General features: G+C 37.9%; 2 protein-coding genes and 1 pseudogene across 4 annotated transcripts; all 3 read left to right on the top strand.

Annotated features, from left to right (window-relative positions):
- The first annotated feature begins 78 nt into the window (after positions 1 to 78).
- Positions 79 to 6,445, top strand: LOC146514559 (phospholipid-transporting ATPase FetA-like). Of its 2 annotated transcripts, XM_085165943.1 has the most exons (8): positions 79 to 417; positions 1,607 to 1,691; positions 3,944 to 4,002; positions 4,321 to 4,434; positions 5,667 to 5,762; positions 5,863 to 5,924; positions 6,035 to 6,275; positions 6,365 to 6,445. In XM_085165943.1, exons 2-7 carry the CDS (start codon positions 1,637 to 1,639, stop codon positions 6,126 to 6,128), a joined length of 480 nt encoding a protein of 159 aa, XP_085022069.1. In that variant the 5' UTR covers positions 79 to 417; positions 1,607 to 1,636; the 3' UTR covers positions 6,129 to 6,275; positions 6,365 to 6,445. The 2 variants fall into 2 exon arrangements, with proteins under 2 accessions (XP_085022069.1, XP_085022068.1); XM_085165942.1 differs by lacking the exons at positions 79 to 417; positions 1,607 to 1,691 and adding an exon at positions 2,777 to 3,723.
- LOC146514558 (phospholipid-transporting ATPase ID-like) lies at positions 6,272 to 12,622 on the top strand (annotated as a pseudogene). The gene is made up of 11 exons (XR_014874827.1): positions 6,272 to 6,275; positions 6,367 to 6,447; positions 9,162 to 9,320; positions 9,641 to 9,729; positions 9,880 to 10,073; positions 10,195 to 10,403; positions 10,496 to 10,539; positions 10,629 to 10,794; positions 11,186 to 11,384; positions 11,515 to 11,630; positions 11,740 to 12,622. The product of XR_014874827.1 is annotated as a phospholipid-transporting ATPase ID-like (transcript).
- Positions 12,623 to 13,057: 435 nt separating this feature from the next.
- On the top strand, positions 13,058 to 24,213 carry LOC146514557 (phospholipid-transporting ATPase ID-like). The gene is made up of 9 exons (XM_085165931.1): positions 13,058 to 13,160; positions 14,301 to 14,451; positions 14,722 to 14,905; positions 15,017 to 15,240; positions 15,391 to 15,474; positions 18,968 to 19,213; positions 21,027 to 21,162; positions 21,292 to 21,422; positions 21,599 to 24,213. Exons 2-9 carry the CDS (start codon positions 14,317 to 14,319, stop codon positions 21,845 to 21,847), a joined length of 1,389 nt encoding a protein of 462 aa, XP_085022057.1. The 5' UTR covers positions 13,058 to 13,160; positions 14,301 to 14,316; the 3' UTR covers positions 21,848 to 24,213.
- Positions 24,214 to 25,587: the final 1,374 nt, after the last annotated feature.

Below are 25,587 nucleotides of genomic sequence, written 5' to 3'. Positions count from 1 at the left end.
AAGATTCCCTCTGATTGGCTGGAGCACTTCGGCTTTACTATTGTTTTAGTGCCTTTCCCGTCCTGCACCTGCTCAAGTCCAACGAACACTGAACGGTTTACATAACCTCTTAGCATTTAGTTGCAAGAGAATCCCTCCTCCTCCTGCATGTGCCCAAACCTTCTACTGTAGGTGCAACTACAACATTTCACCTGTTGTTCCTGTTGTCTTTTATCCTGCTAGAAGACTCAGTTGATCCTCCTTTCTCTTTTTAGGATTAAACTGGTGCATGGCCTTCCATGCACTGAAGAGACAAAAACCTGGATTTATTTTTTCAAAGATGGAAGTAAAAGGAGGGTTGAAATCTTAAAATTCTAGCACCTGTGTCTGCTTGCAAGCAGGACCCAGAAGACAAAATAAATCATATTTTTGTTTGAGGTATGTGGTTGATTTTCATTTGTTTTCAGACTTTAAAAAACTATTAGAAAATGCTGCATTTTATTAGTTCTTATCAAGAACCATTTAAATCACTTTAGGTTTACAGTAATTCAGACCTATTTAGTATTTTTGCAAGTGGAAGAAGAAGGATCAAATGAAACATGCCAAAAGAGGGCTTCTTGATTTTTTCATGGCTCATGGATGAATTTGTTTTTTCTTCTTAACAAATTAGGTAGCATTAGACCACTGAAAAGTGAAGCAGTTAATTATATTTTTTATATTGCCCTGTGATCAATTCATATTCTTTATGTCTCACTGAAAAACATTTATCCACAACAATTCCTGAAAAATACAATACCTGCATATTATTATGGGCTGATTACTGAACAAGTCAAATGGTCAAGGATAAATCTTTATCTCTATCTGTGTAGTTAGGGATTGTTACCTCTTAAATTTAACTACAGTACAAAGAGTTGAAAGGACGTTGCACTATATCTTTACAGCTTTGGAGAACTGATAAAATGGGGAGGAGTGGAAATCTTGACAAGTATGTGACTGATGGCTGTCTATCTATAGATTGATGGAGAGATATTTTGAGTGTTGTGAAACCTCAGATTTATTATTTTTGGGATGTTTTGCATCTGTCTTTCCCTCATATCCAATTTATGAGGTGTGCTGTACATCTTAAACAGCTCCACCTTTTCACTATTAATCCCTAAATATTATAGCAACTGGTTCCCTCTCGCTTTTGCCACAGTTTCCCCTTTTGGTTTTTATATCCATTGGGTGACCGTGGTTTGGGCTTGGGAAGCTCATCTTGTAACCGGAAGGTTGCCGGTTCGATCCCCAGCTCTGTCTGTCTTGGTTGTTGTGTCCTAGGCAAGACACTTCACCTCCTGGTGATGGCCAGAGGGGCCAATGGTGTGATATGGCAGCTTCTGTGAGTCTGCCCTAGGGCAGCTGTGGCTATAACTGTGGTTTGCCTCCACCAGTGAGAGTGAATGAATAGTGGAAATGTAAAGTGCTTTGAGGATCTTGAAAAGCACTATATAAATGCACTCTATTATATCGACATATAATACCAATAAAGACTCACTAACTCACTCTATTATTATATTGACATATAATACCAATAAAGACTCACTAACTGAAAACTCACTAATTAGGACTGAAATGTGTGTTTTTCCAGGTTATAAAACATGGAGAACCTGAGTTAAAGATGGGAACTGTGCTGTCATACTTTTGCCATTTGTGTGGACACGGAAATAAGGAAGGTGAGATTAGAAGCACGTAAACTTTGCTCTACTTTACTGCATTGTTCAGTTACCTTATGTAACTCAGTTTTACTCAGTTTTAGTTTTATTTATTTATTTTTGTGGCAAGCAGTGCACATTTCAAAATGCTGCTGGACTAACAGCTCTGAAATGTTTGCATAAATTAAATTTGAGTTTGTCTTTCCTCAGTACTGCAGGATTGATATGTTTATTGATTAGCATTCAAATATCTCAGTGAAGACAGAACAAAGATTTACCACAAAGCAAGAAAGCATGAGACAAGGCTAATCAAAAGGTATTGGCTGAAGCATTTGCTTATTACGCCAACCCTTTTAACAAAAGATCTTTTAGCATGCAGCTCCTGTACACAGGGCTCGAAGCAAATAATAAAATTCAATTCAATTTCATTTATATAGCGCCAAATCACAACAAATGTCGCCTCAAGGCGCTTCATAGATACAGAGAGAAGCCCAACAATCATATGACCCCCTATGAGCAAGCACTTTGGCGACAGTGGGAAGGAAAAACTCCCTTTTAACAGGAAGAAACCTCCGGCAGAACCCGGCTCAGGGAGGGGCGGCCATCTGCTGCGACCGGTTGGGGTGAGAGAAGGCAAACAAAGCAAAAACAAAACAAACAAACAAACAAACAAGAAAAAACACCACCACCTTAGTAAGTAACTACATCAAAGCAAAAGAATCAAGAGGTTTTCTGTTTTTTGTTTTTGTTTTTTTTTTTGCTCTTTTCATTCTTGATATATATATTTTTCTAATACTCTATTTTTAAACATATTTTTAAACAAGGAAAATGAACTACACCTTTTTAAATCACTGTCATAACTATTCCACAGGTTAACTCCTCTAACAGAAACACATCTCTGCTTTATATTTGTCCTTATCTTGTTTTTTTTAAAGAAATCTGTTCCCCTTAAGTCATATTGACTCTCTCTGACTTTGAACAGCTTCTGAGTACTGGGGCAAAGCAAGCTATTTTGTGCTTTATACATTATCTGTGCCATTTTATATTCAACTAAATCATAAAATTTCTGTAACATACAGCATACATACATACATACATACAATTATATTGCTGTTTCAGGTATGTGACTAAGTTTCATTTGTTTTCAAACTCAGAAAACTATGATATTATGATTTTTTTTTTGTCAGGAACCATCTCAGAATCTGAACCCTTTAAATCTGACATCATTCAGACTGATCTAATATTTTTGTGAGTGCAAGAAGAAGGATCAGTTGAAACATGCCAAAGAATGAGTTGTTGCTTCCGTGTAGATTTTGTTTTTCCTCCTTAAGAAATTAGGTATCAATGGAGCGTAGCATTGAAAAGTTAGGTAGTTAATTATTTTTTGTGCTGTTATGCATTTTATTGTCAACATTTTGTATTCTTTATGTCCCACTGATAAACATTTTTCCAGTAAAATTCTATAAAATGACAATACCTGCATATTATTATTGGTAGATTACTGGGCAAGTCAAATGGTCAAGGGTACATCTTTATCTTAATCTGTGTAGTAAGGGATTATTGCACCATATGTTTAACTACAGTACCAAGAGTTTAAAAGGCCTCTGTATCTTTACATCTTTGGAGCAAAGATAAATTGTGGGGAGGGGTGGAAATCTTGTCAAGTATGTGACTGTTATATGTCTACCTATAGCTGGAGAGATATTTTTGGCTTTGTGAAAGCTCAGGATTATTATTTTTGGGATGTTTTGTCTTTCCCTCATCACCATTTTAAAAGGTGTGCTGTACATATTAAATAGTTCCACCTTTTCTCTATTCATTTTTAAACATTATATCGCAGTTCTAAACAAACATGACCTTCCAGGAATTAACTGGTTCCCTCTCGCTTTTGCCTAGCTTTTTGATATAGAAACCCTTTTGGTTTGAAATGACTCACCAATTAGAACTGAAAAGTGGACTTTTTTCCAGGTTATAAAACATGGAGAACCTGAGTTAAAGATGGGAACTGTGCTGTCATACTTTGGACAGTTGTGCGGACATGGAAATAAGGAAGGTGAGATTAGATGCACTTAAACTTTGCTCTACTTTACTGCATTGTTCAGTTACTTTATGGCTGTCTCAGTTTTAGTTATATTTATTTTTGTGACATGCAGTACACATTTCAGCTTTCAGCTCTGAAATGTTTGCAAAAATTAAATTTGAGTTTGTCAGTACTGCTGTAACATACAGTAGCATAAACTCTCTCCTGCTCTTACTGCTTTACTCTCTCACAGAGAAGGAGAGATGCTTGCGGGCTAATGACAGAACTTTCAACCTATCTTTCTGCTATGCTGTAAGTATATAAACAAATGTTATCATGCCTATCAAGCTTTGGACACACCCTCAGCTCAATGCTTTGCTTGTTTGGATTTGATTACTCTGTCACAACGAATGTCAAGTGTCACAAAGACCGTTTTTTGAGTAAATAGGAAATTTTAGGAAATTAATAGTACAATCCTAGAAATCTTAGGATTTTTTGTTAGTATGTCTGCCAAATATAAATTAAACATTAAAAAACTTTATTACAAACATTTAAATATTAAATCACAGTGATTTTTGTTAAACTGACATCAGTCATGTTACTTTCCTCTGTCGATTTCTTTAACTTCAGAACAATGCCATCAAGACCTCCAAATACAACATCTTCACCTTCCTGCCACTTAATCTTTTTGAGCAGTTCAGGAGGCTCGCTAATGCCTACTTCCTCTTCCTGCTCATCCTTCAGGTAGACATGTTGCCATTCTTGTCAGAATAATTGCATGCTTAAAAAGAGTTATTTTATGCTGCACATAGTTATGTGAATGCAAATACTGCATTGAGAGTTCATTCTCTATATTCAACCATACCTTTTTCAAACTTCATTTGACTTAAAATGTGAAAGGACTTGCACTTTTTTTTCCTTTTTTATAAATAGACTTTTTAAAAAAAAAAAAAAAAAAAAAAGCTTTTTCCAAATGTTATTAAGTGTGAACATACATGACATACATAAATAAAATGAAACTGTTAACTGTTAAGTTTTTCAGTTTTAAGAATCTTAAAAGATATTATCTATGCTGTTCACCCTCTGTATGGACACCGCGACAGCTGGTTTGCAATCACCACATCCATGGAGCCTACTGTATGCAGATGATGTGTGTCTATCAGAAACAAAAAACTGCCTAGCCCTGCAAACCTGAACACAAGCATGGAAAGATCGGCTTGTGCCTGATCGGCATGTGCCTGAACATCAAGAAGACTGAGTACCTTGAACGCGGCCCCCAGACCAACAGTACCATCACTATCAACGGCGAGCCGCTGACTAAAGTTGCCCAATTCAAGTACCTCGGGTCCCTTATCACCTCGGACTGCGAAACTCTACCAGACGCCAGACTCTGTGTCAACACAGCGTGGATGAAGTGGTGCCAGGTCAGATGAGTCTTGTGCGACAAGAGAATGCCAATCTATCTTAAGGCGAAAGTTTATAAGTCGATCGTGTGCCCAGTGGCACTCTATGGGTCAGAGTGCTGGCCAGCTACGAACAAGCACGAACAAGCCCTTCACACTATGGAGATGAAGATGCTGACATGGCCTCTGGGTCTCACACGACTAGACCAAGCGAGGAAAAAAGGCGTTAGGAAACGATGGGGAGTGACACCGATCACAGACAAGATGCGAGAGGCGAGGCTCCGATAGTACAGCCATGTTGCCCGTAGCGATAAGAACTCCATCGCAAAGACAGCCCAGCAATTAGATCTGGGTGGCAACAGGCCACGAGGAAGACCAAAAAAGCACTGGTTGGACCAAATCAAAGACAATATGAAGGCTGCGAATGTTACACCAAAAGATGCCCTGGATAGGAAGAAGAAAAACAGCAGACCCTGCATTGCGGGATATGAACCGCTAGGAAGAAGAAGAAGAAAAGATATTATCTATGCACTGAAAGAGTGTGTTAATCTTTGTGTGTATGTGTGTTGACAGTTGATCCCACAAACCTCTCTCTCATGGATCACTACAGGTTTCGCCTTAATAGTAGTGCTTTCTATAACAGCAGTCAAAGATGCCATTGATGACATAGTAAGTTGAAATCGGTAATAGCAACAGAGAAAACCAAAAATAAGAAACTAATATTAGATTTGGAAGCAAACAGTATCCTTTTCTTGTGTCAACTGAGCAGAACAGACACAAATGTGACAGAAAAGTCAATAACCGGAAGGTGGACGTCCTCGTGGATGGCCAGTAAGTCTTTGGGAACCCAAATGAAAAAGAAAAGAATACCTTTTGTATGAAGAATTATGCCGTTTTGGATTCATTTCTGTGTTGTATGCCTTTGTTCGCTTCCCTGACAGACTCAAAAATGAAAAATGGATGAATGTTCAGGTCGGGAACATAGTCAAACTGAAGAATAATGAGTTTGTCACAGTAAGTTTGGGGAGGCTATAGTAAAGATTTGAAGCAAGTGAAAGAAATTCATTTCAAAAGTAAGTTCCAAACTAAACTCAGTGCTTTTATTTCTTAGGCAGACATTCTGTTGCTGTCCATCAGTGAGCCCCTTAATTTAGTTTATGTGGATACAGCTGAACTAGATGGGTAAGTGTGCTGTACTGTGGTGTTTGTGTAAATGCTAGGTTGACACCTAATGTCTGAGACTGTCTTGGATTTCCCTTGGTCTCCCCCAGAGAAACCAATCTGAAGGTGAAACAGGCTCTGACTGTAACTGGAGAGCTGGGAGACAACATTGAGGCACTGGCTGCCTTTAATGGTGAGAATCTGATTCTGAGACAACACGCAGTCTGATTTTCAAAAGTGAAACCTGGTTCTGTCATTGGGAAATGTCAGAGGAGACCAAAACTAACAAAGATTTTTTTTAGGTTGATAGCCCTTGGCTGAGTTAAGAATTAATGTAAGTACCAAAATAAATAATGCATAAATGCATAAATGAAACCCTCCCCCCCTAAAAAAAAAATTCTGTCAGGATAGATCCTGGGAAAGCACAGGAAAAACCGGATACACTGATAGGCAGAAATCCATATTCTATGTTTCTCACAGCTGTTGATGAAAATGAAGTTTTTGAGATTGTCAAAAAATGTAAAAATCAGAAATCTTTGGATTGTAATGATATTGATATGATAGTGGTTAAAAGAGTCATTGAGGCTATTATAAAACCGTTTACATACATCTGTAATTTATCATTTCAAACTGGTCAATTTCCAGACAGAATGAAAATAGCAAAAGTTATACCTCTATACAAATCTGGAAACAAACACCATTTCACAAAGTACAGGCCTGTCTCTTTACTACCTCATTTCTCAAAAATTCTTGAAAAACTGTTTAACAACCGACTGGAAAAATTTATAGATAAACATAAACTACTCACCGAGAGTCAGTACGGATTCAGATCAAGCAGATCAACATCATTGGCACTATTAGATTCAATAGAATACATCACAATTTCCATAGACAAAAAGCAATATGTGGCTGGGTTATTCATAGACTTGACAAAGGCATTTGACACTATAGATCATGATATATTAATAAGAAACTGGAACGTTATGGTGTCAGAGGGGTAGTTTTAGATTGGGTCCGGAGTTATTTAAGTGACAGAAAGCAGTTTGTGAAAATAAATGGTGGTTGCTCCTTATGTATGGACATTGCTTGTGGTGTACCCCAAGGGTCAGTTTTGGGTCCAAAATTCTTCAACTTGTACATTAACGACATCTGTAAAGTGTCCAAAGTATTAAAATGGTTCTTTTTGCTGATGATACAAACATTTTTTGCTCTGGTGATGATCAGCAGAATTTATTGGAGGATATGACTAATGAAATAAGTAAAGTGAAGTTCTGGCTTGATAAAAACAAATTATCATTAAATTTGAATAAATCTAAACTTATGTTATTTGGAAATAGTAGTTTAGATACAAATGCAAAGATTCAAATAAATGGTGCTGATATTGAAAGAGTCAGTAAAAATAAATTTCTGGGGGTAATAATAGATGAAAAACTTAACTGGAGAGCTCACGTAAGATATATTCATTCCAAAGTATCATGTAGCATTGCAATACTAAACAAGGCAAAGCAGGTGTTAGACAGAACATCACTTCATATTCTATACTGTTCACTGGTTTCACCATACTTAAGCTATTGCGCAGAGGTCTGGGGCAACAACTATAAAACCACATTAAATTCACTTTTTACTCTTCCAAAAAAAAAAGAAAAAAAAGCAGTTCGAATAATCCACAATGCAGGTTATAGGGAACATACAAACTCACTATTTTTGCAGTCTGAAATATTGAAAATTGCCGATCTAGTGAAATTCCAAACAGCACAAATTCTATTCAAAGCAAAAAATAAGGAACTGCCAGGTAATATTCAGAGTGGTTTTTTTTGAAAGAAGGAAGTTATAATTTAAGGGGTTTTTGTAACTTCAAAACAGGGAAGTTACGTACTACAAGAAAAAGCTTTTGTGTTTCTGTTCTTTGAGTGAAACTGTGGAACAGTGTGAATATGGAATTAAAGCAATGTCCGAACATAAAACTGTTCAAAAAGAGTTATAAAAATATGATCTTCTCGAACTATAAAGAAAGGGAAAATATTGAAATTAAGTGAATGTCTCTATTTAAAAAAAATCATGATGTCATATTATAGTATACATTATATCAGCAATCTGTTCACTATTTTTATTACAGATTATATCAGTAAGGAAGCTGACTAAATATTAACTGATAACTTATGGCAAAGGGGTGGGATTAAATAAGTGTGTACTTCTTCCCACTCCCTTTCAACATGTAAATGAATCAGAACGGTAGCAATATTGAAATGTATTGACTTTTGTATAGTATTTTTTTCTCTCTTATTTTCTTTACTAAATGTACCTGTATATTGTTTACATGTTTGAAATAAATTAACAATCAATCAATCAATCAATAGAGCAGCATTTTACCTTTGAACTGTTTTAGTTTGTACTGAGTGATTGTATTTCCTCATGCATGGCTTTTTCTACTAATGTAACAATGGGATCTTGGGTTTTATTTAATTGTTTATTTGTTTGCTTTGTTAGGTACACCTGTTCACCTGCTGATTAATACAGACATCTAACCAGTCAATCAGATGACAGCAATCCACTTCATTTTGGCATGTGAACATTATTAAAGTGACCTGTTGAAATTCAAACTGAGTATAAAATGTGGCAGAAAGTTGATTTAAAGAATTTGGAATGTTCCATCATTGTTGGCGCCAGATTGGCTAGTCTGAGTATTTCAGAAAATGATGACTTGCTGGGATTAACCCACATCTGTAGGGTTTCCAGAGAATGGTCCACAAAAGAGAAGATATCCAGTGAGCAGCCGTTCTCTAGGCGAAAATCCCTTGTTGATACAAGAGGTCGGAGGAGACTACACAGACTGCTTCAAGCTGTCCTCTAACTATCCTGTGAACTGATGTTCAGAATCATTTGCTGACACTGATTTCTGTTTCTCAGGTGAAGTGCGATGTGAACCTCCCAATAACCATCTGGACAAGTTCAAAGGGACTCTGACTTTGAACGGAGAAAGATATGCCTTGGACAACGACAAAGTGCTGCTCAGAGGCTGTACTCTCAGGAACACTGAGTGGTGCTTCGGTCTGGTCATCTTTGGAGGTACACTGTGCACTGCAACTGTGTACAATTTGCAATTTGAGTGATTTTTTTTGGTCTAGCTTTTATTGTTTTCTCTGATAATAATGTTTGAAGTTGTACATAAGAGACTAGAGCAGGAAGGAGATGTGGTTACATCTGCAAAGGTATCCAGAAGATAATCTGCCACAGATTCTAGAGTGTGAAGTTCTTAAAACAACAATATCACAGTAATGACATATTCGTGGTGTCTCATTTAGGCCATTCTCCTTCTAAGGCTAACCAGTCTGAAAACTGTATCTGCATCACTGTCAGTGTCTCAACATCACATTGATCCTTTCCAGGTCCTGACACTAAACTGATGCAGAACAGCGGAAAGTCAATATTCAAACGGACAAGCATTGATCACTTGACGAATATCCTGGTGTTATGTGTGAGTTTACACAAGCACAAATACAAAGAAAGTCACACAAAGTCTCAGCTTATAGATATAGAACTTAAAGACAGTGATTTGTTTTTCACCTGAGTGACAAGAGTAATATTGTTTGAATAATCAAGAAGTCTGATATTTTTATTCCATCAGATCTTTGGTTTCCTGGCATCTATGTGCTCCGTTTTGACCATTGGGAATGCTATCTGGGAAACAAACGAGGGCTCAGTGTTCACTATGTTTCTTCCTTGTGAACCGGGCATTGATGCTCCTCTTTCATCATTCCTCATCTTCTGGTCTTATGTCATTGTCCTTAACACAGTGGTACCCAGTTCACTTTATGTCAGGTAAGTTTCAGCACAGAAAAATAATGAAACAAGAAAACAACCAAAGTTGGTTTGAACACTTGAGACTTGTGCTAATATGTATCACAATTTGAAATTTTACCAATTTATGCTACATTATTAGCGTGGAAGTCATTCGTCTGGGGAACAGCTTCTTCATAGACTGGGACAGGAAGATGTACTATCCTAAGAAAGATACTCCAGCTCAGGCAAGAACCACCACACTCAGTGAGGAGCTAGGCCAGATTAAATACATCTTCAGCGACAAGACTGGCACTCTGACACAGAACATCATGACTTTCAACAAGTGCTCCATTAATGGAAAAGCTTACGGTGAGCAGCTTTGCTTGTGTAAAAATTAGTGAGGCAAATGGAAACACATTGGGTGAACAACTGATTTTACAGTACATTTATCATATATTCAGGAGACCTCTATGGTTTCTCTGGAGAAAGAGTGGAAATTACAGAGGTGAGAGGAAAATACATCCATTGCATTGTTTGTGAACTTTGTTTAAAGGAAGTATTGATCCAACTTTTTTGTTTTGGCTTTTCTTGCAGAGGACAGAGAGAGTGGACTTCTCCTGGAACAATCTGGCTGATCCAAAGTTCAGCTTTCATGACCACAGTCTGGTGGAGATGGTGAGAAGTGGAAACCCTGAGACTCAGCAGTTCTTCCGCTTGTTATCCCTGTGTCACACTGTCATGCCTGAGGAAAAGAAAGAGGGTGAGGGGTCCCCTAAAAGACATCTTCATGTCATTTACATTTCAGGAGAATTGCATTGCAGCTCCTTATGATAAATAGTCCTGAATAATTGTTGTTATTTCAAACAACTTAGAAAGCCTTACACAGGCGCAAATTCCAGAATATTTCTATAGCATAGTTATGAAAAGATTTTTAAACTGTAAAGTATAAAATATCCCAAACAGATAGGAAAGGGAATTCCCTATAGGCAAGCAAACTAAAAATTTCAAGGAACTGAATTATAGAGAACAGCGCCAGTACTCAAATCCCATCCATAGACACAGAAGTAATAATGTGCTCCACCATGAAAATTTCCAAATTGTAACAATATATACCAGTTGTCAAAAATTGTCATCTCTGTTTTACCTGGTAGGAGAGCTCAATTATCAGGCTCAGTCACCTGATGAAGGCGCTCTGGTGAGCGCCTACATCAGGTGCAAGAAACTTTGGATATGTGTTCCTATCACGCACACCAGAAACTATCACAGTCGTAGAGATGGGCAAACAAGTCATCTTTGAACTTCTGGCCATTCTGGACTTTAATAATATGAGGAAGAGGATGTCAGTGATAGGTGAGAGGAAGTAGTGATAGGTTTTTTTTGTGTCGTTATCTTCAGTGACCACACTTTGTATATTTAGAATATATTTCTCATTTCTGCATGACATTACGTCAAACTTTGTAACTTTCCCTGTCACTTCCAGTGCGCAGCGCAGAGGGGAAGTTGACTCTATACTGCAAAGGTGCAGACACCATGATCTTTGAAAGACTGCACCCCTCCTGTAACAAACTGATGGAAGTAACCACTAACCACCTCAATGTGAGTAATCCAAAGCATATAAAAGTAGCTTGAAGCTAAAGTCAATGAAATTTTAATATAATTAATGTAATTTAACATTTGACTTCTTTCGATTATCAAACAAAAACAGGAGTATGCAGGTGATGGCCTCCGTACACTTGCTCTGGCCTACAAAGACTTAAATGAGGACTACATGATAGATTGGACACAGCGCCACCATGAGGCCAGTGTTGACATGGAGGGACGTGAAGAAAAACTTGATGAACTTTATGAAGAGATAGAGAAAGATATGATGGTTAGTACACGTGCTGAAAACTTTGTCAATACGAATTTGCTGCTTGATTATCTATTGGTAGTTATACTTTATACCGGGGATATGAAACTCACTTTACATTACAGCCCACAATATAGCCTAATTTCATGTTAAATGGGCTGGTCCAGTGAAATTCAGATTGTCCCCTGTCAGTGTGTTACTACACATTTAATCCCTGACATATCTTCCAATAAGAAAACGAAGTGCAATTTCAACAGTACGTCTCAGATTTTCTCATATGATGAGAAATGCTTCTGTATTAAATGAAAGAAATTTATCAGCATGACTCTTTCGGCTAATATGTAGAAGTAAATATGTAAAGTTACAGAAAAGTTCATTAACCAGACTGTCCTGTAATTATAAAATAGAAAGGTTTTGTTAATTCAGAGGAATTGTTCTAACATTTAATTGTTTACCTATTAATTAATTTACTTGGTGTAGTATGCATATGGCCATGGGGGAGGTCTTTATCAGTAGGAAAAGCTGCAAAAACCTATGAAAATACAAGTGAAAATTAATTCCATTCTTCACATTTTCCAAAGCTGTCCAGCAGGTCAGGTTAGAGCCTATGCCAGGCCAGTTCTGGCACCCAGACCTTTATATTTGACACCCCTGGTTTATATTGTACACTAATGTTACAGTGAAACCAGCATAATTCGTGATAAAGGTATAGGATGGCTTCATTGCTTTGCTTTATTTAGCATCAGTTTAAATCATAGCTGCATGTGTGGCTTTAGCTGTTGGGAGCGACAGCTGTGGAGGACAAGTTGCAAGACGGTGTGCCAGAGACCATTGAGCAACTGGCTAAAGCTGACATCAAAATCTGGGTGTTAACTGGAGATAAGCAAGGTCAGTGGAACTTTTTCTTTTTAAACCATACATTTCAAAGTGGATAAAGACTTCATTATGATGTGTAATACATTCTTATGTTGCTGCCCTCATTAATCTACGCACAATCTCAGATCATCAACAGTTTTGGTTGATGGGTTTCCATGGTTTCAAGTCAGATCTAATATACATATCGACAAATGCTCTGAGAGTCGTTCCAGCTTTTGTTTGCTGCAAGATTGACTTTAAAGATTTCTAGCACCTAGGTGATTGAGAATTATTCTTTTTTTTTTTCCTTCAACAGAGACAGCAGAGAACATTGGCTATTCCTGTAACATGCTAAGAGAGGAGATGAAGGACGTCTTTGTTGTCTCAGCCAACACTGCTGAAGGCGTCAAATAGGAGCTACAGTGAGTCAGTTAAAACCAGATGATGATTGTATTCTGCCAATCGGAAGCTGTTTCAGCATATGAATCAGTGAGATAATTTGTCACTATGAACTTCAATAAACTTAAAAAAAAATACTGGAAAAACACGACCAATAACTCATTCATCACAAATTCAACCCTTCATGTGTTCCTTTTCCTGTATACAAAACCCTGCCCTTTAGTTACTTTTCTACAGCTTTAAAAGAAATAGGTAGTTGTTGCAGTTCTAAAACAACAGATCCTTGTTTTTATTAAAATGAAATCAGATTTTATATTTCCTACTATTGACCATAGATTTTATAAGGTCATAAGACAAATTAACAACTGTTGCTGCCAGATTTCATAACTTGCTATCAAAATCTAATTCTACCACAACTGAATGAAAAACCTACTGTAAATGAAAAACTAATATTAAACTAGCCAGTTTGTCATAGCCATAAGCTAATTCTATCACAAGAAAAAAAATCTATAAAAATCTGACATTTTAATGTTCCTAAGCATTTGTATGATTAATTGTAACCTGTAACCGCACAAGCTAATGTCTTCCTAAGTGGCATTTGACTACCGCTGTATTAGCCGGACATGTTATTTTTTACGCATTACCTTAGAGATAGCATGAGGAGGGATAGAGAGTGGAGCCACTTCTCAGCCGCATCAAAACAAGCCAGTTGACCTGATTCAGACATCTTAGGGTGTCTGAATCTAGGATGCCTTGGAGCAGATGCAGAACATGTTGGAAAACTAACTTATCTCAGTTGGCATGCCTTAGTGTCCCCTGTGGCAGAAAATTAATGGTGGATGGATTATTAACAAGTCAAGCCACAGCCATGTTCACCAGTGTAGATACTTGAATAGAGGAAAAAAAAATAGTTATACAAATGAATATGCAATATGTGAAAATAGAGTAAGTCTCAAAAGGTTTGCTAAAAACTGTAAATATGAGAATATATAGCTTTTTTTTTTTTTTTTTTTAATTGAACACAGAGAAGTGTTTTAGCCTGTTAATCTTAAGGCTGTGCTGGGCTCATTCTATATCTTCATTGTTGTCTTTAAGAAAAATGTAGTTAACAAATGAATTGTGAGGTTTTTTTTATCAGGTCATGTTCTCTGTCATATTTTCAGGAATGCACGAAGAAAAATGTGTCCTGAAGCAGCAGAGGAGCCAACTGTGATTAAATCTCGAGAAGGCCTGTTTTGGCTTAAAAACACAGAGACTGTGCAGGATGAGAAGGCGGATGGAGATTATGGACTAATAATAAATGGGCACAGTCTGGTAAGAAGGCTTGTTTTCAGCAACCACTGAAAAACCTCTGCAGGTTGACCTGTTTTGTTTAGTTTATTTTGCTTATGTAGCTTCAGCAGTAGTGGTCACAAACTGTGTGATCAGAAAGTACATATTGTTTTTTTAAAGCCTGATTCTCTTATATTTCTTAAACTTAGAGATGAATGTAGAAATTAATGGAAATCTCTTTAGGTTTTAAGGTTGCACTACGGAGTCTTGACAGATGACCTAACTCCAATCAATTCTTTCCTTCATCATCAGGCTTTTGCACTGGAGAAGAACTTGACATTGGAGCTGCTGAGGACAGCATGCATGTGTCAGACAGTGATTTGCTGCAGGGTCACTCCTTTGCAGAAGGCCCAAGTGGTTCAGCTGGTCAAGAAATACAAGCAGGCTGTCACTCTTGCTATTGGAGATGGAGCCAATGATGTCAGCATGATAAAGGGTAACCTGTGAAGTCACCAATATACAGAGCTGTATTTTCATTACAGTTAACCAGCTGGGGAATATGTGGCTGATATTGGGTATTTTATTTGCTTCCTTTTCTGCCTGCCAGTTGCTCATATTGGTGTAGGTATCAGTGGGCAGGAAGGCATGCAGGCAGTGCTGTCCAGCGACTATTCCTTTGCCCAGTTCCGTTACCTTCAGCGCCTCCTGCTGGTGCACGGCCGCTGGTCCTACATCCGCATGTGCAAGTTCCTTGGATATTTCTTTTACAAGAACTTCACTTTTACACTTGTCCAATTCTGGTACGCCTTCTTTTGTGGTTTTTCTGCACAGGTGAGATATATGTATTGTAACTATACTATAATGTAATTTAAGTAGCTTTTGTAATGGGACATAAAGTGTTTATCAAACTCAGTGAGAGAAATGCATCACATTCACCTTTTCTTAATGTTGTATTTAAATGTTCATCGTGGTTGTTCACAGACTGTTTATGAGGAGTGGTTCATCACCTTCTACAACATGGTTTACACAGCTCTTCCAGTCCTTGGCATGTGTCTGTTTGACCAGGTATGTAGATTACAAGTAACTATCAGTTTGGTTGACTTACATAAACCAGATTATCTTATATATCTCATAGTCAGGTCTCTGTGTCCACTGAGCTTTCTCATCTCAGACAAAAAACAAACTAAAAACCAGCAACAAACAACTTAAACATTTACAAAGAAAGAACAATACAGTATCCACATCTGAACCAAAGAGTAAAACAGTGAAATGTGGATTATTAAATATTAGGTCTCTCTCCTCCAAGTCTCTGTTAGTACATGACTTAATAATTGATCAACAAATTGATTTACTCTGCCTTACAGAAACCTGGTTGCAGCAGGATGATTATGTTAGTTTAAATGAATCAACACCCCCGAGTCATTCTAACTACCAGAAATCTCGAAGCACAGGTCGAGGGGGCGGTGTGGCAGCAATTTTTCACACCAGTCTATTAATTAATGATAGACCAAGACAGACTTTTAATTCATTTGAAAGCCTGATGCTTAGCATTGTCCACCCCAGCTGTGAAACTCAGAAACCAGTCTTACTTGTTATCATCTATCGTCCACCTGGGCCTTACACAGAGTTTCTGTCTGATTTCTCAGACTTTATATCTAATTTAGTTCTGAGCTCAGATAAAATAATTATTGTGGGTGATTTTAACATCCATGTAGATGCTAAAAATGACAGCCTCAACATGGCATTTAATCTGTTGTTAGACTCAATTGGTTTCTCTCAAAATGTAAAAGAACCCACCCACCACTTTAATCACACTCTAGATCTTGTTTTAACATATGGCATAGAAACTGAACATTTAACAGTGTTTCCTGAAAACCCTCTCCTGTCTGATCATTTCTTGATAACATTTACATTTACAATAATTGATTACGCAGCAGTGAAGAGTGGACTTTATCAAAGTAGATGTCTTTCTGAAAGCGCTGTAACTAAGTTTAAGAATATAATCCAGCCACTGTTATCATCGTCAATGCCCTGTACCAACACAGAGCAGAGCAGCTATCTGAACGCTACCCCAACAGAGGTCGATTATCTTGTTAATAATTTCACCTCCTCACTACGTACGACTCTGGATACTGTAGCTCCAGTGAAAACTAAGGTCTCTAATCAGAAGTACCTGACTCGTAATCTGGAGAGGAAATGGCGTGTCACAAATTTAGAGGATCATCATTTAGCCTAGAGAAATAGTTTGTTGCTTTATAAGAAAGCCCTCCGCAAAGCCAGAACAGCTTACTACTCATCACTGATTGAAGAAAATAAGAACAACCCCAGGTTTCTCTTCAGCACTGTAGCCAGGCTGACAAAAAGTCAGAGCTCTTTTGAGCCAACCATCCCTTTAACGTTAACTAGTGATGACTTCATGAACTTCTTCACAAATAAAATTTTTATCATTAGAGAAAAAATTACCAATAATCATCCCACAGATGTAATATTATCTACAGCTACTCTTAGTACCATTGATGTTAAGTTAGACTCTTTTTCTCCAATCGATCTTTCTGAGTTAACTTCAATAATTACTTCCTCCAAACCATCAACGTGTCTTTTAGACCCCATTCCTACAAAACTGCTCAAAGAAGTCCTGCCATTGATTAATTCTTCGATCTTATATATGATCAACCTATCTCTAATAATCGGCTATGTACCACAGGCCTTCAAGGTGGCTGCAGTTAAACCTTTACTCAAAAAGCCATCTCTAGACCCAGCAGTCTTAGCTAATTATAGGCCAATCTCCAACCTTCCTTTCATATCAAAAATCCTTGAAAGAGTAGTTGTCAAACAGCTAACAGATCATCTGCAGAGGAATGGTTTATTTGAAGAGTTTCAGTCAGGTTTCAGAGTTCATCACAGCACAGAAACAGCTTTAGTGAAGGTTACAAATGATCTTCTTATGGCCTCTGACAGTGGACTCATCTCTGTGCTTGTCCTGCTAGACCTCAGTGCAGCGTTCGATACTGTTGACCATAATATCCTATTAGAGCGATTAGAACATGCTGTAGGTATTACAGGTATTGCACTGCAGTGGTTTGTATCATATCTATCTAATAGACTCCAATTTGTGCATGTAAATGGAGAGTCCTCTTCACACACTGAGGTTAATTATGGAGTTCCACAGGGTTCAGTGCTAGGACCAATTCTGTTTACATTATACATGCTTCCCCTAGGCAGCATCATTAGAAGACATAGCATACATTTTCACTGCTATGCAGATGACACCCAGCTCTATCTGTCCATGAAGCCAGATAACACACACCAATTAGTTAAACTGCAGGAATGTCTTAAAGACATAAAGACTTGGATGGCCACTAACTTTCTGCTTCTTAACTCAGATAAAACTGAGGTCATTGTACTCGGCGCTGAAAAGCTTAGAAATATGGTATCTAACCAGATTCTTACTCTGGATGGCATTACCTTGGCCTCCAGTAACACTGTGAGGAACCTTGGAGTCATTTTTGACCAAGATATGTCCTTCAACGCACATATTAAACAAATATGTAAGACTGCGTTCTTCCATTTGCGCAACATCTCTAAAATTAGAAATATCCTGTCTCAGAGTGACGCTGAAAAACTAGTTCATGCATTTATTACTTCCAGGCTGGACTACTGCAATTCATTATTATCAGGATGTCCAAAAAACTCACTGAAAAGCCTTCAGTTAATCCAAAATGCTGCAGCAAGAGTACTGACAGGGACTAGAAAGAGAGAGCATATTTCTCCTGTTTTGGCTTCCCTTCATTGGCTTCCTGTTAAATCCAGAATTGAATTCAAAATCCTGCTCCTCACATACAAGGTCTTAAATAATCAGGCCCCATCTTATCTTAATGACCTTGTAGTACCATATTACCCTATTAGAGCACTTCGCTCCCGCTCTGCAGGCCTACTTGTTGTTCCTAGAGTATTTAAAAGTAGAATGGGAGGGAGAGCCTTCAGTTTTCAGGCCCCTCTTCTGTGGAACCAGCTTCCAGTTTGGATTCAGGAGACAGACACTATCTCTACTTTTAAGATTAGGCTTAAAACTTTCCTTTTTGCTAAAGCATATAGTTAGGGCTGGACCAGGTGACCCTGAATCCTCCCTTAGTTATGCTGCAATAGATGTAGGCTGCCGGGGGATTCCCATGATGCATTGAGTTTTTCCTTTCCAGTCACCTTTCTCACTCACTATGTGTCAATAGACCTCTCTGTATTGAATCATATCTGTTATTAATCTCTGTCTCTCTTCCACAGCATGTCTTTTATCCTGTCTTCCTTCTCTCACCCCAACCGGTCGCAGCAGATGGCCGCCCCTCCCTGAGCCTGGTTCTGCCGGAGGTTTCTTCCTGTTAAAAGGGAGTTTTTCCTTCCCACTGTCGCCAAAGTGCTTGCTCATAGGGGGTCATATGATTGTTGGGCTTTTCTCTGTATCTATGAAGCGCCTTGAGGCGACATTTGTTGTGATTTGGCGCTATATAAATAAAATTGAATTGAATTGAATTGAATCTCTTTCACTAAACCTTGTTTTGTGCAGGATGTAAATGACCGTTGGAGTTTACAGCATCCGGAGCTCTACGCTCCAGGCCAGAAGAACCAATACTTCAATAAGAAAGCTTTTGTGAGATATCTGATTTATGGCTGCTATTGCTCCTTAATCATCTTCTTTATCCCATGGGCTTCCATGAACGATGCAGTCAGAAATGATGGAAAAGACATTGTGAGCCATCCATCTTTTGCTTTCCTGCTACAGACCTGTCTGCTTATTGTGGTGCAGACACAGGTGAGAACATAGAGAATCACATAACTATTTATCCCTTTTCTTCTTTCTTTTTTTTTTTTGTCAGTGAACTGCAGTGCTTGAGAAAACATTGCATTTGGCAGCTTGATTTATAGACTTCTATATCATACATTCATGCACCCTTGCTGGACATTTCATTATGTGCACATTGTTACAATTAGTTTGTACCCCTTTTTCACTGCAGAACTGCCTTTAATCGTTATGGCAAAAATTCAACAAGGTGCTGGAAACATTCTGCAGAGATGTAGGTCCATATTCACATGACAACATTACACATTTGCTGCATATTTGTCAGCTGCACATCCATAATGCAATTCTCTCATTGCACCACATTCCAAAAAGGCCCATGTTGGATTGAGATCTGGCGATTGTAGAGGCCATTTGAGTATAGTGAAGTCACTATCATGTTTAAAGAACCAAATTCAGATGATTTGAGTTTTGACATGGTGCTCTATCCTGCTTGGAGAAGCCACCAGAAGATGGGAGTACTGCGGTAATACAGAGATGGACATGGTCAGCATCAGTACTAAACAATCCTCAGCTGGTACTAACTAGGGGTGGGTTTCAATAATTGATTTTCCAATTAAAATCGATTTTAGCTTAAATAAAGCAATATTGATTCATTAAAATCCTGAATCGATTTTTAAATATAAATGTATTTTTCCACAAACGCCAGAATCTCAGGTTAAACCTCACAAAACTATTTCAACAACCACCAAACAGCTAAAGCAGTAAATGAGAGCAGGTAAACAAATTCTGCAAAAGGACGTAAACGCAAAGTGGAGAACCGACTCATCAGAATCAGTGAGATGTGGCTTTCTTACCCAACAGCACGTACATGGACACGCAGTTGGAGGTGACAGCCGATAACTCAGATTCTGATACGTCGGGTCCGCACTTTGTGTTTATGTCTTTTTTTGTGTTAGATTCTGATGCTGCAGGTTTCATCATTCTCCAACCAAAATGAACTAACCTAGCAGCAAAACAAGATCAAAACTAAGTTTCACATTTCGCTTCCCATAAACATCATCATAAATTCCTTCTTACTTTTGCTGTTTTGCTTCCACTATGATAAAATCACACTTCCTGCACAGCTCTCTCTCTCTCTCTCTCAGTGTACTTTAACAGTTTCCCATTTAAAAATCTCTATTTTTTTGCATTATTTGCTTGCTTATTGCTCACCAGTCTATCCTGTTGGCCACTGTTTTTTTTTCTTTGTTAATGACTTCCGACAAGAAAGCCTCGGTTGAGTCATGGTTTTCTTCCATTTTTGTTCTACTGCAAGATGTAAGGTTATCTGCTACAAAAAAACAGGCCAGGAAAAAATTTCTGTGTTTTATCCTCAGTTTGACACAAAGGCATCTGCTGTGATGCTTACACCTCTGATGAAGTCAGTGTCAGTACTGATAAATATTCGAATCAAACCAAATTGAAATCATGGATCGAATCTTATTGGGACCTTGTGAATTGGAATCGATTCTAGAAATCAGTGACAATACCCAGCCCTAGATATTTTCTGTTTTGGACCATTCTTTGTAAACCATAGAGATGCTTGTGTAGAAAAATCCCAGTAGATCAGCAGTTTTTAAAAAACTCAGTTGAAATGGTGTACCTAACAAAGTGGGCACTTATGCAGTATATTAGTCTGTTGTAACAGATAGACTTCCATTCCATCTCAGCCACTCATTTTAATTGTGCACCAAGACACTAACAATAATGTAGTAATAGTACAGTACTACTACAGTAGTAGTAGTAGTAGTAGTAATAATAATAACAATAATCTTCCACTTTTCAGCTGTCTCTTGACACCTATTACTGGACAGCAGTGAACCATTTTTTTGTGTTAAGCACGATAGGCTACTTTGCCATCTCAGTCACCATGTACAGCAATGGCATGTTTTATGTCTTCCCGTCTTCTTTCCCCTTCATTGGTAAGTACATTTACTGCATTTAGTATGGAGGCCACTTTAATGTTAACTTTTTTTCTATTCTAAAATTTTGGTACTTTAAAGAAGACCTGAGTATGTGACTCATGTGATTGTGTCCTTTTTGGATTTTAGGCGCAGCAAGAAACACTTTGAACCAGCCTAATGTGTGGCTCACCATATTCCTGACGTTCCTCCTCTGTATCCTGCCTGTTGTAGCTTTCCGCTTCATTTTTATACAGCTTTGTCCTACCATTAATGACGAGGTAAAAAAAGAAAAGAAAAAACTAAACTGAACACATAAAGCATCTAAGACTTTCTTGTTTTCTATGCACCCTGTGCACTATAAAGTAGCATGTAATTTAACTGAGTTTGAATCAATGTATCCATAGTAAAAAAAAAAAAAAACCAAACAAAACAAGCCCATATTTCTTTTTTCTAGGTGAGGTATAAGATGCGTACAGAGGAGTTGCCTGCACCTGCACCTTGTCGTCTACTGAGAAGGCGTAGTACTCGGTCAGGCTACGCCTTCTCTCACTCCCAGGGCTACGGTGATCTGGTAACATCTAGAAAATTCCTGATAAAACGCCCCCTAAAGATGACAGCTCTGTTCACCCAGACAGACTCTTCCATATTTCAAAATCAGCCACAGCACTACCGCACTATTGCTGAGGAGTCACAGAGTCCTTAGCCTGGTACACAGTACACAGGTACTGAAAGACTAGACATAACATCATAATTTTCGAGCCAACCTGACACTGAAGACAAACAAAACAGGGTAAATTTAAAATATATGGTGGTTTCCAGATAAAGTCTTTATGTGAAACACTGAGTCAGCATAAAAACTAATGGTGTCTTACAATGTGTGAATGTTGATAAGCTTTTATGTAAAATGCTGAGTCGTTATAAAAATAAAATAAAAAACAAAAAACTAAAAAAACCTAAAATTTGCTTGGTTCTGAAATAGATTTTCCAACAACATAACTGAAGTAAAACGTTATTTATTCATTTTGACTTTTAATGCAATGTATATAATAAACATTTAAATGAGAACACAGTTCACTTCTAATATACTATAAAAGTAGATTTAAAATAAAACTTAAGATTTAAAGTTAAACAGGTTTAACCACTTAAGCCCCGGTACCGGGGCAAAAAAGAAATCACATTTAATCGGTTATAACATGGGGTGAGAAATATAAGTCCAGACATGTGTGGTATCCACAGAAACCTCTGAATCTCAGCTAAAATGTCATATAAACCATTTCTACAACCACTGTCGCTACCCGATCCGTACCGGAAACCCGATCGGTACCCGCAATGCGCAAATCATACGTCACTTCCTCTCTTTGCCAACATTGCGACATTCAATATATTTGAACGATACGGTTAGCGCCCATTTAGCTCCTAGCAGCTCTGCCTCCTTTTCGACTGCCCGGGACATTTAAACAATGGATAATCCGTATACAAACAAATTCATGCTTTTCTCCTCAACAGAGAGCGTTCCCCGATTGAACAACAGCGCCGTAAAATCAGAAGAATGGCGCCTAATTACAGAGTTAATAATACAGACTTTGTAATATGTCGTGTGAAGATTCGGCAGCCAGATGAAGTGTTTACTGGCAACTGACAGTAATAGCGGACATCATCATTACTATTCCAACAATCCTCTCCACACAGACAAGCATAAACACACTCGACTATCACTAAATCAAATTTAACACACGTTTGTAATGACGCTAATTCAGTTTACAATAGGGTTCATTCGCTCGGTCAGCAGGTGGCAGTATCCTCGTACACTGGGGAGTAAACTACCATTAAACGAACAGAAGAAGAAGAAAACCCCTGCACATGCGCGGTACGGATCGGGTAGACCCGATTTGTACGGTCCGACTTTGCACATGCGCAGTAAGGATCGGGGAGTCCTGATCCGTAACTATCTTTTTATTTTTTTTGTTTTTGTCTACATTATATTAAATGTTTCATTATCGGAAACATTTTAAGAGATACTTATTATTCTTAACATCTTATCAGATACTCTGACCCGTAACTATCATAAAATGCTTCGACCGAAAGTAGACACCTTTCGCGCATGCGGGGTACCGATCGGGTTTCCGGTACGATCGGGTAGTGACAACCACCAAACACATCAAAAACAAGCCATGATTAAACGAGCAGTTACGTAAATGCGCAGAAGACCGCTAAACAAACAAAACCAATCCGGAAATTCTCCAGACTTCATGTAACCGGCTAAAGATAGGCTGGTTAGCTTCCAGAGCTATTACTGACTCCACACACCAAGTTTCACCACGATCAGACCAAAATTCACTGAATGAGCCGCAAAAGAAGACCACAAAATGCGCTAAGACACAGATTGGCTTACCTTCCCGATTTCCTCCTTATTTTCGCAGGTAGCCGGTAGCCACGTGATTATCAGAAGTTACCACGCCTACCTAGCCGCATCAGAGCCGTTTTCTGTCAACAACCTCCATTTTAGACCCAGATGTCACATGCAGTAAATTTGGACCCACGTGGGTTTTGGCATTGCAACGTCTGATTGGTTGAAGTGACGTGAACGTGGCATTGTTATTTTGATTCTATTGGCTAAAACAATTAAAAAGAGGTGTCAATCATGCAAATTGACCAAAAGAAACCAAACAGCCCCTCGGAGTTTAAAGGGCCAGAGACCAATTAAACGCTTCATGCGCACAGCAGAAAAGGGCCATTACCATGTAAATGTGTGGTTAATTCTTCAAAAATATATTTTAAAAAAAAGCATTTTTAGGCCTGTTAATAAAATTTATTAATTTCTGCTCTTTAATACCTAAAAAATTCAACTGGCATGGTGTCCAATTGTGTGCCAAAATTGGACATTTTTGTACAACGTCTGGATATTCATCTATTGACAGGGCTGTAGTTTTTCACTGTTTCACTTTAGAAACATAAATCTTTGCACAGATGATGTTTATATGTTGGTTACTGAAATCCTGGAACCACATGTGATCTGAGGCATATTTTTAAAAGGGTTATATACTAAAAATAAAAATAAAATAAAAATTAGGCAAAAATATATAAAATATATTTACTTTTTCTGTGTTCCAGTCTCAGTAACTTTGACGCAGTAATATCTGCTTCAATATTTACACCTCTGATAAAATTTCCCAAGTGTTAGCTTTATTTTGATACCAAGATTGTAAGGACAGAGTTTGTAATTGCAGAGAAATAATCAATTAAATTCGGGCATTACATTTTCAAGCAGGAAGCTCAGAAACCCCCTTGGGGCTTACGAGGTTAAAAAAAATAAAAATGATAGTATCCTGCTCTATGCATCAAACTGCTTCTTGTTAGTGTGTTGTGTGTTGTTCTTGATAGTGTGTGTGTATGGTGAGTGGCTGATCACCTTGGACAACATGGCTTCATACAGTAGTGTAATAATCATTCTGAGAAAAACATACAAAAACGTATACAAAACACGCAACTGCAATGAGTTTGTGTGCTGCAAACACATTTCTTTTGCCTTTATTGGTTGTTTTATTTCCTATATGGTGGAATGTAAGGAGCAAAAATGAGAAACTTTGTATTTTGCTTCCAGTTCAAAATCTGTTTTTCCCTTCCCCCCTTCATTTTTACATGTATAGTTGACACACTGTGGTTATTTGCATGAGGATTTTTTGTGTGTGTGTGTGCTGTTATTCTGTGTTAATAATAACATTCAGTCCTTCATGAACGTGTGACTTAACCTGATACTACAACATTCACAGTGTTCACAGTGTACAGCCAGTCATTAGTCTTATCTCTGTAACTGTTTTTTTTTTTTCACCTTTTCATAACCCTATCTTTAAAAACAGGAACCAAAGGTGTAAAGAAACACTTCCAAAACAACAAGTCAGTTATGTATTTTTTCAGTTACAAATCTGGAAAATGTGTCTAAAAAAGGATATATCCATGATTTGTCATCCAGGCTTCAAGCAGATTTCGATTAGGCCTATAGTCATTTACAAATTGCACTTTTTAGTTCCAGTTGATCATCACCTGAGCTGCAATACATTTGTTTATGAAAAACAGAAGCATTGGTGGGGCTGCGATAGTGTATGTGTGAGCTTCCTCTTTGCTGAAACAGTTTGCCAGTAGAGATCTTCAAAATTTACTTTCTCACCTGGGTGATTTTTTACTGCCTTTATCAATCAAGACCAAAGCATTTTATTTGCTGAAAATGTTCAAGAAGTTGTTACAGTTCCTGACTTTATCTTCAGTGGCTTCAAACAGGACAGAACATCTACCTGTTGTGAATCATCCCTCTGCTCCTGGGGTTTCCATTAAATCAGCTCTACCACCATCTGTCTCACGTGTGGTTTCATCCTCTTTATTAGGAAGTGTTAGATTATAAAGCTCAGCCTTCTTTCTGATACTTCACATTCTGGTGTTGTAGATCAA

The sequence above is a fragment of the Neolamprologus multifasciatus genome, chromosome 7, assembly GCF_963576455.1.
Source record: "Neolamprologus multifasciatus chromosome 7, fNeoMul1.2, whole genome shotgun sequence".
NCBI lineage: Eukaryota > Metazoa > Chordata > Actinopteri > Cichliformes > Cichlidae > Neolamprologus > Neolamprologus multifasciatus.
Note: the sequence above shows the minus strand (reverse complement) of the source record. Positions and strands in the feature narration are given on the sequence as shown.

Coding starts and splice junctions, on each gene's coding strand:
- LOC146514557 (XM_085165931.1), top strand. CDS start 14,317: ATGTGTCCTGAAGCAGCAGAGGAGCCAACTGTGATTAAATCTCGAGAA. Junction 19,214..21,026: donor TTATTGTGGTGCAGACACAG/GTGAGAACATAG, acceptor TCCACTTTTCAG/CTGTCTCTTGACACCTATTA. Junction 21,423..21,598: donor GTCCTACCATTAATGACGAG/GTAAAAAAAGAA, acceptor TCTTTTTTCTAG/GTGAGGTATAAGATGCGTAC.
- LOC146514559 (XM_085165943.1), top strand. CDS start 1,637: ATGGGAACTGTGCTGTCATACTTTTGCCATTTGTGTGGACACGGAAAT. Junction 1,692..3,943: donor TGGACACGGAAATAAGGAAG/GTGAGATTAGAA, acceptor ACTCTCTCACAG/AGAAGGAGAGATGCTTGCGG. Junction 5,763..5,862: donor AAGATGCCATTGATGACATA/GTAAGTTGAAAT, acceptor TCAACTGAGCAG/AACAGACACAAATGTGACAG.